Source organism: Anolis sagrei, chromosome 4 (assembly GCF_037176765.1).
Source record: "Anolis sagrei isolate rAnoSag1 chromosome 4, rAnoSag1.mat, whole genome shotgun sequence".
Lineage (NCBI taxonomy): Eukaryota > Metazoa > Chordata > Lepidosauria > Squamata > Dactyloidae > Anolis > Anolis sagrei.
The window spans coordinates 247,820,790-247,835,469 of record NC_090024.1 but is presented as its reverse complement, the minus strand read 5'-3'; the positions used below and the strand labels follow the sequence as shown (position 1 = coordinate 247,835,469).

General features: G+C 50.2%; 1 protein-coding gene across 1 annotated transcript in view; it reads left to right on the top strand.

The window, feature by feature from the left end:
* The window catches only part of LOC137096875 (cadherin-22-like), an 86,099-nt gene that overhangs the window by 64,809 nt on the left and 6,610 nt on the right, over positions 1–14,680 (top strand). The window contains exons 3-5 of the mRNA XM_067467136.1: positions 8,589–8,710; positions 9,821–9,938; positions 14,419–14,670. Coding sequence (XP_067323237.1) covers positions 8,589–8,710; positions 9,821–9,938; positions 14,419–14,670 — 492 coding nt within the window. The remainder of the gene's footprint in view (positions 1–8,588; positions 8,711–9,820; positions 9,939–14,418; positions 14,671–14,680) is intronic.

Below are 14,680 nucleotides of genomic sequence, written 5' to 3'. Positions count from 1 at the left end.
AGCAACTTCTCGCTCAACCAAGCAGCTTGTGCTCGTTTGCCTGGATTATCTTGTAGTTCTTGTGTCCATGGTCTCAGGACTTTGTCATGTTCTCATGAGAGACTGTTTTGTGGGTGACTCTTGGAAGTTTGCTTTATAGTGCTATGCCTTATTGATCTTTTGGATCATTACTTGCTTTTATGAACTTTTATCTTTTATTTTTCAATAAACAACAAAGACTTCAGTCTGTGTGCAGTTTTGTTGATTTCAGCAAAGTGAATCTACTCTGAGGTGCGACAGTGCTCTGCTATGGCTGACCTCTCTGGTTGAAGTAGTCTGCAGTGCCTCTCACGTTCCTCGATTCGTGTTTGGGTGCTTCGCTCGGCTTTTAGCCCCTGTATCTGGCATGGGCCAACTTGGGCCCTCCCTCCAGGTGTTTTGGACTTCATATAGTCTAACAGGGACCAGCAAGCTGTCCTTGTAGACTATAGTGAGTGTTTGTTTTGAAGGCTGGGCTAGGTACTGCAGCCAGCAGGGACTGTAACTAATTGCTGACGTTCATTCACTCTCCTGCTGGCACTAGAACAGGCATGGGCCAACTTGGGCCCTCCCTCCAGGTGTTTTGGACTTTATATAGTCAACAAGGACCAGCAAGCTGTCCTTGTAGACTATAGTGAGTGTTTGTTTTTAAGGCAAGGGTAGGTTAAAAAACTCTAAAATTACAACAGCAAAACAACAGAGAGGAAACAACCAGGCACAGATTAACACCTCCCAGCAAGAGATTTTCCCAGGCTCAGGCAAGCCTTCAAATGCTAATGAAGGTGATCAGCTGAAACATTCACACCTAGCTCCAGCAGGGAAGAGCTCCTTGCCCCACCCCAGCCATTCCACAGAGATATAAACCCATTGTCCTATTTCCAACAGACCTCACACCTCTGAGGATGCTTGCCATAGATGCAGGCGAAACATCAGGAGAAATACCTCTAGAACATGGCTCTATAGCCCAAAAAAACCCCATAAGAACCTAGTGATTCCAGCCATGAAAGCCTTCGACAATACAAGGGTAGGTACTTCAGCCAGCAGTGACTCTAACTCATTGCTGATGTTCATTCATTCTACTGCTGACACTAGAACAGGCATGGGCCAACTTGGGCCCTCCCTCCAGGTGTTTTGGACTCCATATAGTCCAACAAGGGCCAGAAAGCTGTGTGAGTGTTTGTTTTGGAGGCGAGGCCAGGTACTTCGGTCAGCAGCAGTCATGATGGCTGAAGCTCATTCATAGAATCATAGAATCAAAGAGTTGGAAGAGACCTCATGGGCCATCCAGTCCAACCCCATTCTGCCAAGAAGCAGGAATATTGTATTCTAATCACCCCTGACAGATGGCCATCCAGCCTCTGCTTAAAAGCTTCCAAAGAAGGAGCCTCCACCACACTCCGGGGCAGAGAGTTCCACTGCTGAACGGCTCTCACAGTCAGGAAGTTCTTCCTAATGTTCATTCCCTCTACTGCTTGCACTTGGGCCCTCCCTCCAGGTGTTTTGGACTTCAACACCCACAATTCCTAACAGTCTGAGGCCCATTCCTCCCTCCCTCAGCCGCTTAAGCTGTTCCTCAGGTGGATTAATGCAGATGTGGGCAAACTTGGGCCCTCCCTCCAGGTGTTTTGGACTTCATATAGTCTTCAAGGACCAGCAAGGTGTCCTTGTAGGCTATAGTGAGTGTTTGTTTTGAAGGCTAGGCTAGGGACTTCAGCCAGCAGGGACTAATCATTGATGTTCATTCACTCTCCTGCTGGCACTAGAACAGGTATGTACAAACTTGGGCCCTCCCTCCAGGTGTTTTGGACTTCATATAGTCTTCAAGGACCAGCAAGGTGTCCTTGTAGGCTATAGTGAGTGTTTGTTTTGAAGGCTAGGCTAGGGACTTCAGCCAGCAGGGACTAATCATTGATGTTCATTCACTCTCCTGCTGGCACTAGAACAGGTATGTACAAACTTGGGCCCTCCCTCCAGGTGTTTTGGACTTCATATAGTCTTCAAGGACCAGCAAGGTGTCCTTGTAGGCTATAGTGAGTGTTTGTTTTGAAGGCTAGGCTAGGGACTTCAGCCAGCAGGGACTAATCATTGATGTTCATTCACTCTCCTGCTGGCACTAGAACAGGTATGTACAAACTTGGGCCCTCCCTCCAGGTGTTTTGGACTTCATATAGTCTTCAAGGACCAGCAAGGTGTCCTTGTAGGCTATAGTGAGTGTTTGTTTTGAAGGCTAGGCTAGGGACTTCAGCCAGCAGGGACTAATCATTGATGTTCATTCACTCTCCTGCTGGCACTAGAACAGGTATGTACAAACTTGGGCCCTCCCTCCAGGTATTTTGGACTTCAACTCCCACCATTCCTCACAGCCTCAGACCCTTTCCTTTTCCCCGTGTGTGAGTGTTTGTTTTGAAGGTGAGGCTAGGTACTTCATGTCAGAGTTTCATGCCTTACTACAGCGAGCAACAGTCAAAACGAAAGTCTCTTCACATCTGCTTATCTCTTCTTGCTGAGACTACTTACTCCCTTCTGTTCCCAGCAATTATTTATTTATTTATTTATTTACAGCATTTCTATTCCGTCCTTCTCCTCACCCCGCAGGGGACTCAGGGCGGATTACCGTGTACACATATATGGCAAACATTCAATGCCAATTAGACATACAACGTATACAGACATACACAGAGGCTATTTCACTTTTTTCTGGCCGCCAGGGGAGCTGTCGCTTTCCTCGTCCATCTGTGACGCTGATGAAGCACTTCCGCATTCCCCGCATGCTTCCCCGCTGGAATGCTTTTGCTGGAGTCTTCTTTATGTCCTCATAAATCAGTTAATTTAGCCTCCCCACACTTTAAGGTGGGACCAAAACACCTGGAGGGCCCAGGCTTGCTCATGCCTGACCTATACAATTTGAGGCTGGAGGGAAACGGTGCTGTCGACATGGAGGCTCCCCTTCTGTCCAAGGCGTGGGCTGAGTCTCATCCTCCGCAAAGTTGTTTTAATTCTCTGCGAAGCCTCTTAAGGTATCGGCAGTCGCGGCACACTCTGCCAATGCATTCCGTGGGTCGATGTGGCATTGTGTGAAGAAGGACTTCCTTTTGTTTGTTCCGAAATCTCCTGCCAATCAGCTTTATTGAGTGACTCCTCGTTCTCATAGAAAGTGTTTGTGCGTGCGTTCCTCTGTTTGAAAGGGAGACAGACGCAGAGAGACAGGCGGAGGAGAAAGTGTAAAGCGAGACGGGGGACAGCTTTCCTCAGCCTCCTTCTCCCACTCCTCACCCAACCTTAAAGGGTTTTTTTTGGCACGATCCACACGAAAGCCCCCTTGCCTTTAAAGGCAAAAGCCCACCCAAAGCCGGTGGCTGCAAGCCAACAGTGGTTGGCCCCTGATCTGGGGGTGCCATTGGCCACCCCAATGGTGATATGGAATTTAGACCGCAATAAAATGAGAGGGGACAGCCTGGCAAGCTATGCCAACCATAATAAATAACCAAAGTTCCAGATTAAAACCTTACTAGTGAAGCAATGGAATAGGACAGAGGCATGTTTAGCCTGAAGAAGAGAAGGCTGAGAGGAGACATGATTAGAGCCATGTATAAATATGTGAGGGGAAGTCACAGGGAGGAGGAGGGAGCAAGCTTCCTTTCTGCTTCCTTGGAGACTAGGACGCAATGGAACAATGGCTTCAAACTACAAGAGAGGAGATTCCATCTGAACATAAGGAAGAACTTCCTGACTGTGAGAGCTGTTCAGCAGTGGAACTCTCTGCCCTGGAGCGTGGTGGAGGGTCCTTCTTTGGAAGCTTTGAAACAGAGGCTGGATGGCCATCTGTCAGGGGTGCTTTGAATGCAATATTCCTGCTTCTTAGCAGAAAGGGGTTGGACTGGGTGGCCCACCAGGTCTCTTCCAACTCTAGGATTCTATTATTCTATTATTTGACGCACACCTGCAACACTCACTCCAGAAGCATTTTAGTTCAACAGAATTCCTGCTTCTTGGCAGAATGGGGTTGGACTAGATGGCCCATGAGGTCTCTTCCAACTCTAGGATTCTATGATTCTATGATTCTAAGAACTTCCTGACTGTGAGAGCCGTTCAGCAGTGGAACTCTCTGCCCCGGAGTGTGGTGGAGGCTCCTTCTTTGGAGGCTTTGAAACAGGGGCTGGATGGCCATCTTTCGGGGGTGATTTGAATGCAATATTCCTGCTTCTTGGCAGAATGGGGTTGGACTGGATGGAGCAGGAGGTCTCTTCCAACTCAAGGATTCTAGGATTCTAGGATGCAATGGAGCAATGGCTTCAAACTACAAGAGAGGAGATTCCACCTGAACATGAGGAAGAACTTCCTGACTGTGAGAGCCGTTCAGCAGTGGAACTCTCTGCCCCGGAGTGTGGTGGAGGCTCCTTCTTTGGAAGCTTTTAAACAGAGGCTGGATGGCTACCTGTCAGGGGTGATTTGAATGCAATATCCCTGCTTCTTGGCAGAATGGGGTTGGACTGGATGGACCAGGAGGTCTCTTCCAACTCTTTGAGTCTAGGATTCTAAGAACTTCCTGACTGTGAGAGCCGTTCAGCAGTGGAACTCTCTGCCCAGGAGTGTGGTGGAGGCTCCTTCCTTGGAGGCTATTAAATAGAGGCTGGATGGCCATCTTTCGGGGGTGATTTGAATGCAATATTCCTGCTTCTTGGCAGAATGGAGTTGGACTGGATGATGGCCCCGTGAGGTCTCTTCCAACTCTATGATTCTGTGATTCTATTTGGGTTTTGTGCTCTCAGTGTCGACGTGTGCACGTATCTCTGCTGAATGTCATTGAATTTCGGATCCGTTTCCTCCTTTCTCCGACTCCTTTTGAATCCCTTTGCTCTCTCCTCAAGCGTTGGCCCACCCTTCCAGGTCTGTACCATTGCCAGGCGAGATAAGGCCTCCCTCGGCCCCATCGAAACCGCCGCTGATCAAGATGCCGACGGAAGGCTGGCGGAGGGTGCCCGGAGGCACTTCGCTCCAGATCTCTTTCCAGCCTGAAGTGCCGTCGTCGATAACGGCTCTTTGAGCAGCGTTTTCCCGGCCACTTGTGGATCCGCCTGACGGTGTCCCCATCTAATCCGCATTTAATCAGTTTGCTAATGAAAATACGGCGGGGGACTTTATCACATGCTTTGCTGAAGTCCAGATAAATAAATGGCATCCGCAGCATTCTCGCCATTTACCGAACTAGTGACCTGATCAGAAAATATATATCAGGTCACTTTGGCAGGATTAATTCTTGACAAATCCATGCCGGCTCCGGCTAATTACTGCCTCGCCGCCTCGATATTTGCAAGCGGGCTCCTCTTTAATCCCTTCTCATATTTTCCCTGCTATTAGAGCCAGGCTGAGCAGCTTGTCATTTCATGGATCCTATTTTTTGCCTTTTCTGAGACAACATTTCCCCTCACCATCCATGTTCAACATCGACACAAATGACCAGCCACTGCCAGAAGCGACAGAGAGTTTCATCTATGCTGATGATCGTGCCATTACCGCTCAAGCAGGGAGATTTGAGATGGTAGAACAGAAGCTCTCCAAAGCTCTAGGTGCTCTTACTGCCTATTACAGGGAAAACCAGCTGATCCCCAACCCACCTAAAACACAGACATGTGCCTTTCACCTTAAGAAGAGACAAGCATCTCGAGCTCTGAGGATGATTACCTGGGAAGGAATCCCACTGGAGCATTGCAGCGCACCCAAATACCTGGGAGTCACTCTGGACCGTGCTCTGACCTACAAGAAGCACTGCCTGAATATCAAGCAAAAAGTGGGTGCTAGAAACAATATCATACAAAAGCTGACTGGCACAACCTGGGGATCACAACCAGACACAGTGAAGACATCTGCCCTTGCGCTATGCTACTCTGCTGCTGAGTACGCATGCCCAGTGTGGAACACATCTCACCATGCTAAAACAGTGGATGTGGCTCTTAATGAGACATGCCGCATTATCACGGGGTGTCTGCGCTCTACACCACTGCTTAGCCAGTATTGCACCACCTGACATCCACCGGGAAGGAGCAGCCAATAGTGAAAGGACCAAGGCAGAGACAACTCCAGCCCATCCCTTGTTTTGGTATCAGCCAGCACGTCAACGACTTAAATCAAGACATAGTTTTCTAAGATCTACAGAGACACTCGCTGGAATGCTTCAGCAAGCAAGAGTCCAAAAGTGGCTGGCTCAAACCCAGCACCTCAATCTGTGGGTGATACCAGATGAGAGACTCCCCCCTGGGCACACAGAAGACTGGGCGACTTGGAAGGCGCTGAACAGACTGTGCTCTGGCACCACGAGATGCAGAGCCAACCTTAAGAAATGGGGCGACAAAGTGGAATCCTCGACATGTGAGTGCGGAGAAGAGCAAACCACTGACCACCTGCTGCAATGCAACCTGAGCCCTGCCACGTGCACCAGGGAGGACCTTCTTGCAGCAACACCAGAGGCACTCCAAGGGGCCAAACACTGATCAAAGGACATTTAATCCACTACCAAACTCACAAATTTTGTATTTTGTCTGTTTGTTTGCTTTGTTCTGTTAGAAATGTAATATAATTGACTGGTTGCCCTGACTCAACAAATAAATAAATAACCAGCCCTTTGGACTGTCACCAGTTCTCTAAAAGGCTCTATGTATAGAATCATAGAGCTGAAGAATGAAAGTTGGAGGGAGGAGACCTCCAGAGACCACCCAGTCCAGCCTCTGCTTCAAAACATCCAGAGAAAGAAGAAGTCTCCACTCGCATTTTGGACTTTAGGAGAGCTGATTTCCGAAAAATGAAGGAAACACTGAGCAGCATTCCGTGGACACAGATACTAAAAGACAAGGGAGTTATGGATGGATGGGAGTTTCTCAAGAGTGAAATACTCACGGCACAATTGCAAACAGTACCAACAAAGAGAAAAAATAGGACAAGTGCAAAAAAGGCAGAATGGATGTCCAAAGAACTTCTAACTGTGCAAAGACACAAAAGAGACATGCACAAGAAGTGGAAAAAGGGAGAAATTACCAAAGAAGAATTCAAACAAATAGCCGACTCCTGTAGGGAAAAGGTCTACAAGGCTAAAGCACAAAATGTGCTCAGGACAACAAGTTAAATACGTGAGAGGAAGTCACAAGTATAAATACATGAGAGGAAGTCACAGCAGAGAGGAAACAACCAGGCACATCTTAACACCTCTCAACAGAACATTTTCCCAGGCTCAGCCAGGCCTTCAAATGCTAATGAAGGTGGTCAGCTGAAACATTCACACCTAGCTTCAGCAGAGAAGAGCTCTTTGCCCCACCCCAGTCATTCCACAGATATATAAACCCATTGTCCTATTTCCAACAGACCTCACTACCTCTGAGGATGCTTGCCATAGATGCAGGCGAAACGTCAGGAGAGAATGCTTCTAGAACATGGCCATACAGCCCGAAAAAACCTACAAGAACCTATCTCTGTGAATTGTTTTCCCCAGAACCGGACACTTCTTTCTTTCCTCCCTCCCTTCCTTTGCTTCTTCCCTTCCCTTCCTCCTTCCCTTCCTTCCTTCCTTCCTTACCGAGTGATTCATTTCTCCGATCGCTCTGAGCCTGGCTCACAATTCAAAGGAGCCAAATTAAAAATCCACTCAAATATGAAATCAGGAGAGACGCTCCTCAGACCATCGGTTTATGATTATTTATTAAAAGTATTTATGCATTCCTTCCGCCCACCGGACCCCCTCCCCTCCCAATGCCCCCACCCCGCAGGAGCCAGGAGACGGAGAACAATCCCAGGGAAGGAAGGAATTAGCAAAATATGGAAAGCAGCAGCAGCAAAAGAGCACGGAAAGCCCGGCAAAATGGGAAGGATTGACACTCTCTTGTTTGCCAGGGGGACGTGGGGTGGGAGGCTGGGGGTCTCAGGAAGACAGAAGGCCTCCTGGAGGGTCTGGGGGCAGCAAGGGGGGGCTTCCATCTCCTTCCCCCCCCCCCTTGGAAAATGGCAGACTCTTGAAGGATGGCTTGTCTGTTATGTGACTGAGTGATGGCCTCAGAGCCTGGCTCCTTCGGGGGTCTATTGGTGGGCTACTGGTTGTTCTTGGTCATGACATTGTGACCCATGGACTTCGGGGTCTCTGCACTCTGGGGGGGGGGGTAGGCTTCCATCTCTCCCCCCCCCCTTTGGAAAATGGTAGGTCTGTTATGTGACTGAGTGATGGCCTCAGAGCCTGGCTCCTTTGGGGGTCTATTGGTGGGCTACTGGTTGTTCTTGGTCATGACATTGTGACCCATGGACTTCGGGGTCTCTGCACTCTGTGGGGGGGGGGTAGGCTTCCATCTCTCCCCCCCCCTTTGGAAAATGGTAGGTCTGTTATGTGACTGAGTGATGGCCTCAGAGCCTGGCTCCTTCGGGGGTCTATTGGTGGGCTACTGGTTGTTCTTGGTCATGACATTGTGACCCATGGACTTTGGGGTCTCTGCACTTTGCAGGGTGGGGGGGGTTGGGGAGACTGTGGAGCAGGGGGCCCTCAAGACCCCTTCTTACCCCTCCCTCCCTGACCGGGTGGTGCATGTGTCTTGCAGACAGCCATGGGCAGGTGTCCCGGGCGCCCCTCCGCATCCGCATCCTGGACGTCAACGACAACCCTCCAGAGCTGGCCACCCCCTTCGAGGCCGCCGTCTGCGAGGATGCCAAGCCCGGGCAGGTGAGGGGAGTGAAGCAAAGATGGGGGGCAAGTGTTTTGTGGGGGATGGGGGACACTTTAGGGTTGCATAAAAGCAAAGGAATTGGCCTAGTGAAGTGGCGGTGGTGGGGCAGGAATGAGGGGAGGGCCAAGTCTGGGAAGCCCCTTCCTCATAACATCCAACCCCGTGATCCATCATCATCATCATCATCATCATCATCATCATCATTACGACTTGCAGTTTCTCAAGCCGCTCCTGACACGAAAAAAAAAATTATTATTATTATTATTATTATTATTAGTATCATCATCATCATCATCATCATCACAACAAGGTGAGTCCATAGCAGACACTCTATTGGCTGTTGTATTGGATCTCAGGTTGGACACATTATTATTATTATTATTATTATTATTATTATTATTATTATGTTTCTTCATATCCCACTTTTTCAATTCCACAAGGAGACGCTACCCAGCACAGTCTCTAGTACTGGAAGGTGTCTGGGGGGGGGGGGGGGGGGGCTTTCCTTCCTCTGGCTTGTGGGGAGGGGGCTTTCCTTCCCAGCCATGGCACTCATTCCTCTTTCTTCTCAAGGCCCTTTTCCTCCCCCCATCTGAGCTCCCTGAAGCATTTTCTCTGGGTGGCAATGCCTCCCTTGAGTGCCAGTGGTGGGGTCCCTGCATGAAGCAATTAGAGTAGGGGTCCCGATGGCTGCTTTGGGAGACCAATCTTCCCACCCTGTCCCAAAAGAGGTGGGACTTTTGGGGAGGGGGCAATGGGGAGGGAGGGGCACATAGACTCCTAGAGTAGGAAGGGGCCTCCAAAGACTATCCAGTCTGACCCCTTTCTGCCACTCAGAAGGACACAACCAAAGCCGTCATGACAGATGCTTATCTATTTATCGTGTCAGGAGCAACCAGACAGTTGTATTACATTTTTAACAAAACAAACAAACAGACAGACAAAACACGAAGTTTGCAAGCTTGGTAGTTGATTAGAAAGAGTCGAAAGAGGTCCAGAAAGGGGGCTCCCACAGAGATAGAGGGGCGGGGGCTTTCCTCACTGCCCTCCAACCAGAGGAGGGTCTTCCTTGCTCCCCTGAGAGCCTGTCCTCTTTTCTTTGGTAGCTGATCCAGACCATCAGTGTGGTGGACCGGGACGAGCCGCAGGGTGGACATCACTTCTACTTCACGTTGGCCCCAGAGGCTTCGGGTGAACCCCACTTCTCGCTGCTGGACGTCCAAGGTAGGTCCATTGTCCAGGATGACCCCCTCCACACGCTCAGCACAGTGACCGGGAGACCCCCATTGCCTTGCCAAGGTCTTGCTCTGTGGCCCCTCTGACCGCTTCCAGAGCTCAGTGACCGTGAGACCCCCATTGCCTGGCCAAGGCCTTGCTCTGTGGCCCCTCTGACCGCTTCCAGAGCTCAGTGACCGGGAGACCCCCATTGCCTGGCCAAGGCCTTGCTCTGTGGCCCCTCTGACCGCTTCCAGAGCTCAGTGACCGGGAGACCCCCATTGCCTGGCCAAGGCCTTCCTCTGTGGCCCCTCTGACCGCTCCTGTGGCTCCGGTCAGCCCTCCGCGGCCCGATCCCTCCCTTTCGGGAAGCGCTGTGTAAATAACGGCCGGCGGGTGACAAACGGGGCGCCAACGGCCCATCTGTTTCTTTGTACAAATTTGTAGCCGGTTTTGAGATGTGATTTATAAATATTGCTGCCGGAGCCAAGACGAGACACTGATGGATGCCAGAGCAGATGGAGACACAAAGCGCTCACTTAAATCTTCTTCCCCTTTTACGTCCTGCGCTGCTGCTGCTGCAGCACCAACACCAACATCACCAGCAGACACAGAGGCAGCGGCGGAGCGGCAGATGTGGCAGAAAGTGGCACATGGAGCGGGTGCCGCGCAAGAGGCCGGGCCCTGCCCTCACTCCTGGCCATAGGGCATGACTGACCATGTGGGGGGCACAGAGGGAGGGGCCACTGCACCAACTGCAGGGCTCCCCAAATAATAAACGTCCACCAAGTGCAAGGAGTGCCAGTTGAAACTGGGCACGTCCCTCTCTGGGCTGCTTGACCAAGAGTCAGAAGTCAAAGATACAAAGGGGCAAGTGGAGCCAAACTACAAGAGAGGAGATTCCATCTGAACATGAGGGAGAACTTCCTGACGGTGAGAGCCATTCAGCAGTGGAACTCTCTGCCCCGGAGGGAGTGTGGTGGAGTCTCCTTCTTTGGAAGCTTTGAAACAGAGGCTGGATGGCCATCTGTCAGGGGTGATTTGAATGCAACATTCCTGCTTCTTGGCAGAATGGGGTTGGACTGGATGGCCCATCCATGACGTCTCTTCCAACTCTTTGGTTCTATGATTCTATGATTTAGTTTACGAAGTGTGTATCTGTATACTGTAATGTAATGTAATGTAATGTAATGTAATGTAATGTAATGTAATACTTCATTTCCACAAACAAGGCATAATATTCCAGTCTTAAATTCATAGAATCCTAGAATCCAAGAGTTGGAAGAGACCTCCTGGGCCATCATCCAGTCCAACCCCATTCTGCCAAGAAGCAGGAATATTGCATTCAAATCACCCCTGACAGATGGCCATCCAGCCTCTGCTTCAAAGCTTCCAAAGAAGGAGCCTCCACCACACTCCCTCCAGGGCAGAGAGTTCCACTGCTGAACAGCTCTCACATTCAGGAAGTTCTTCCTCATGTTCAGATGGAATCTCCTTTCTTTCTTGTAGTTTGAAGCCCTTGTTCCATTGCATCCTAGTCTCCAGGGCAGCGGAAAGGAAGCTTGCTCCCTCCTTTACTACTTCCTCTCACATATTTATCCATGGCCCTCATCATGTCTCCTCTCAGCCTTCTCTTCTTCAGGCTAAATATGCCCAGCTCCTTAAGCCGCTCCTCATAGGGGTTGTTCTCCAGATCCTTGATCCTTTGAGTCGCCCTCCTCTGGACACATTCCAGCTTGTCAATATCTCTCTTCAGTTGTGGTGCCCAGAATTGGACACAGTGTGATTCCAGGTGTGGTCTGACCAAGGCAGAATAGAGCATGGGGAGCATGACTTCCCTGGATCTAGGCACTAGATCTACACACTTATGTTCAGGTGGAATCTCCTCTCCTGTCATTTGAAGCCATGGCTCCATTGAGATCCTCGCCAGGACCATCCAGTCCACTCTGTGAAGGAGGAACACACAGCCCGAGCCCTCCCGACAGATAGCCATCCAGCCAATGCTTAAAAGCCTCCAGGGAAGGAGACTCCATTGGATTCCAAAGCAGAGACCCCCAAAAGGCCATCTAGTCCAACCCTCAGAAATAGAAAAGCACCAAGAACCACCCTGGCGTGGCTTAGACTCAACATCTCCCTTCAATTGTGGTGCCCAGAATTGGACACAGTGTGATTCCAGGTGTGATCTGACCAAGGCAGAATAGAGCATGAGGAGCATGTCTTCCCTGGATCTAGGCACTAGGGTTCTCTTGATGCAGGCCAAAATCCCATTGGCTTTTTTTGCCGCCGCATCACATTGTTGGCCCATGTTTATCTTGTTGTCCACAAAGACTCCAAGATCTTTCATGGGGAGCAGCCCTCTCGGAGATCTCCTTCAGAGAAAAGGAGGAGACGTGTCTCTCCTGAGGATCCTGAGAGGGGAGCTTCGAGTTGGGTAGGGTCCCTGGGACCCCCAGTGTGTGCGCATGGCTCTCCTTGTGTGCCCCTCAGATTATCTTTGATGAGCTGTTGATATCGTAGAAACACTTGCTGTCGGCTCAGAATTGATGTCTCAGACCAATTCTGGAATGGCTGTGAGGAGGTCGACGCCTGCCATTGCAGGACGCAGGTGGGAGCAGAGAGCACCCTTCACCCTTCTCTGCACATGTTAGCGCTGTTCTGCAACCCTGGTGCTGAATGGTCACGTTGTGTGCACCAATCCAGGCACCAAATGTGCAAAGGGAAGCACATTGAGATGCATATGCGCACCAGGGGACATCCAGACACAATGGCACCACCTGAGCACCTCTGCCTCCCTAACCTGGAACTGAATTCTGTTGAACTAAAATGCTTCTGGAGTGAGTGATGCAGGTGTGCATCAAATAATAGAATCCTAGAATCCTAGAGTTGGAAAAGACCTCCTGGGCCATCATCCAGTCCAACCCCTTTCTGCCGAGAAGCAGGAATATTGCATTCAAAGCACCCCTGACAGATGGCCATCCAGCCCCTGTTTAAAAGCTTCCAAAGAAGGAGCCTCCACCACACTCCGGGGCAGAGAGTTCCACTGCTGAACGGCTCTCCCAGTCAGGAAGTTCTTCCTCATGTTCAGATGGAATCTCCTCTCTTGTAGTTTGAAGCCATTGTTCCCTTGCGTCCTAGTCTCCAGGGAAGCAGAAAGGAAGCTTGCTCCCTCCTCCTCCCTGTGACTTCTCACATATTTATACATGGCTATCATATCTCATCTCAGCCTTCTCTTCTTCAGGCTAAATTGCCAATTGTTCCGAGATGTCTCCGCTAGTTCCTTCAATACTTTTGAGTGTAGTTGATCTGGCCCTGGGGACTTGAACTCATTGAGAGTGGTCAGGTATTCCTGGATGACTTGTTTCCCAATTTGGGGTTGGATGTCCTCTAATCCTTCATCCACTCCGTCTTGCTGAGGTTGAAGATGACCTTTTTGTGAGAAGACCGAGGCAAAGAAGGCATTAAGTAGTCCTGCCTTTTCCCTATCTCCTGTCAGGATTGCCCCATCTTCTCCTTGAAGAGGCCCTATTACCTTCTTGTTTTTCATTTTTCTATTGACATAAGAAAAGAATCCCTTTTTATTGTTTTTAATGTCCCTGGCAAGCCTGAGCTCGTTTTGTGCTTTAGCCTTGCGGACCTTTTCCCTACAGGAATTGTCTATTTGTTTGAATTCTTCTTTGGTGCCTCCCTCCCAAGAAAAACACACAAGAACCTACTGAAGATGACTTTCTTTTTGTGAGAAGACCGAGGCAAAGAAGGCATTAAGTAGTCCTGCCTTTTCCCTATCTTCTGTCAGCATTGCCCCGTCTTCTCCTCGAAGAGGCCCCATCGCCTCCTTGTTTTTCCTTTTTCTACTGACATAAGAAAAGAATCCCTTTTTATTGTTTTTAATGTCCCTGGCAAGCCTGAGCTCGTTTTGTGCTTTAGCCTTGCAGACCTTTTCCCTACAGGAGTTGGCTAAGTGTTTGAATTCTTCTTTGGTGATTTCTCCCTTTTTCCACTTCTTGTGCATGTCTCTTTTGTGTCTTAGCACAGTTAGACGTTCTTTGGACATCCATTCTGGCTTCTTTGCACTTTTCCTATTTTTTTTGTCTTGTGGTGTTCTCTCTCTTCCCCCGCTTCTTTGATTTAGCTTGACTATATATGCACCAGAATGGGTCTCTCTTTCTTGCGGGGCAGATACTGTTAGTCCTGCCCCAGTACCTAGGTGCTCGCCCATTTCTTTTTGCCTCCCAAGGTTGCCTCCATGAAGCCACAATCACCCCCTCCATCCCTTGAAGGATGCCGATGCCATGCTCCTCTGCAGCCCTTACTTTGACAGAGCACTGGGGGGCACTGGGGGGTCCCTGGCTGGATGGAGGGGTTCATATCTATGGATCTAGTGGGAGGGGGGTTGGTAGGGGAGGACATGGGGGGGGTTGCAGGCATTTGCAGGAGTGTTTTCCAGTGGGAGAAGGGTACGGGGTGCTAATGGGCACTCTCTCCCCTGCAGACAACACGGCCACGGTGCACACCCAGCGTCCAGGGTTCAACCGCCAGGAGCAGGACCTCTTCCTGCTGCCCATCCTGGTGGTGGACAGCGGCCCGCCCGCCCTCAGCAGCACCGGCACCCTCACCATCCGGGTCTGCGGCTGCGACAGCGCCGGCGCCATCCAGTCCTGCAACGCCACCGCCTTTGCCGCCGCCTCCTCGCTCAGCCCTGGGGCCCTCATCGCCCTCCTGGTCTGCGTCCTCATCCTCATCGGTGAGTGGAC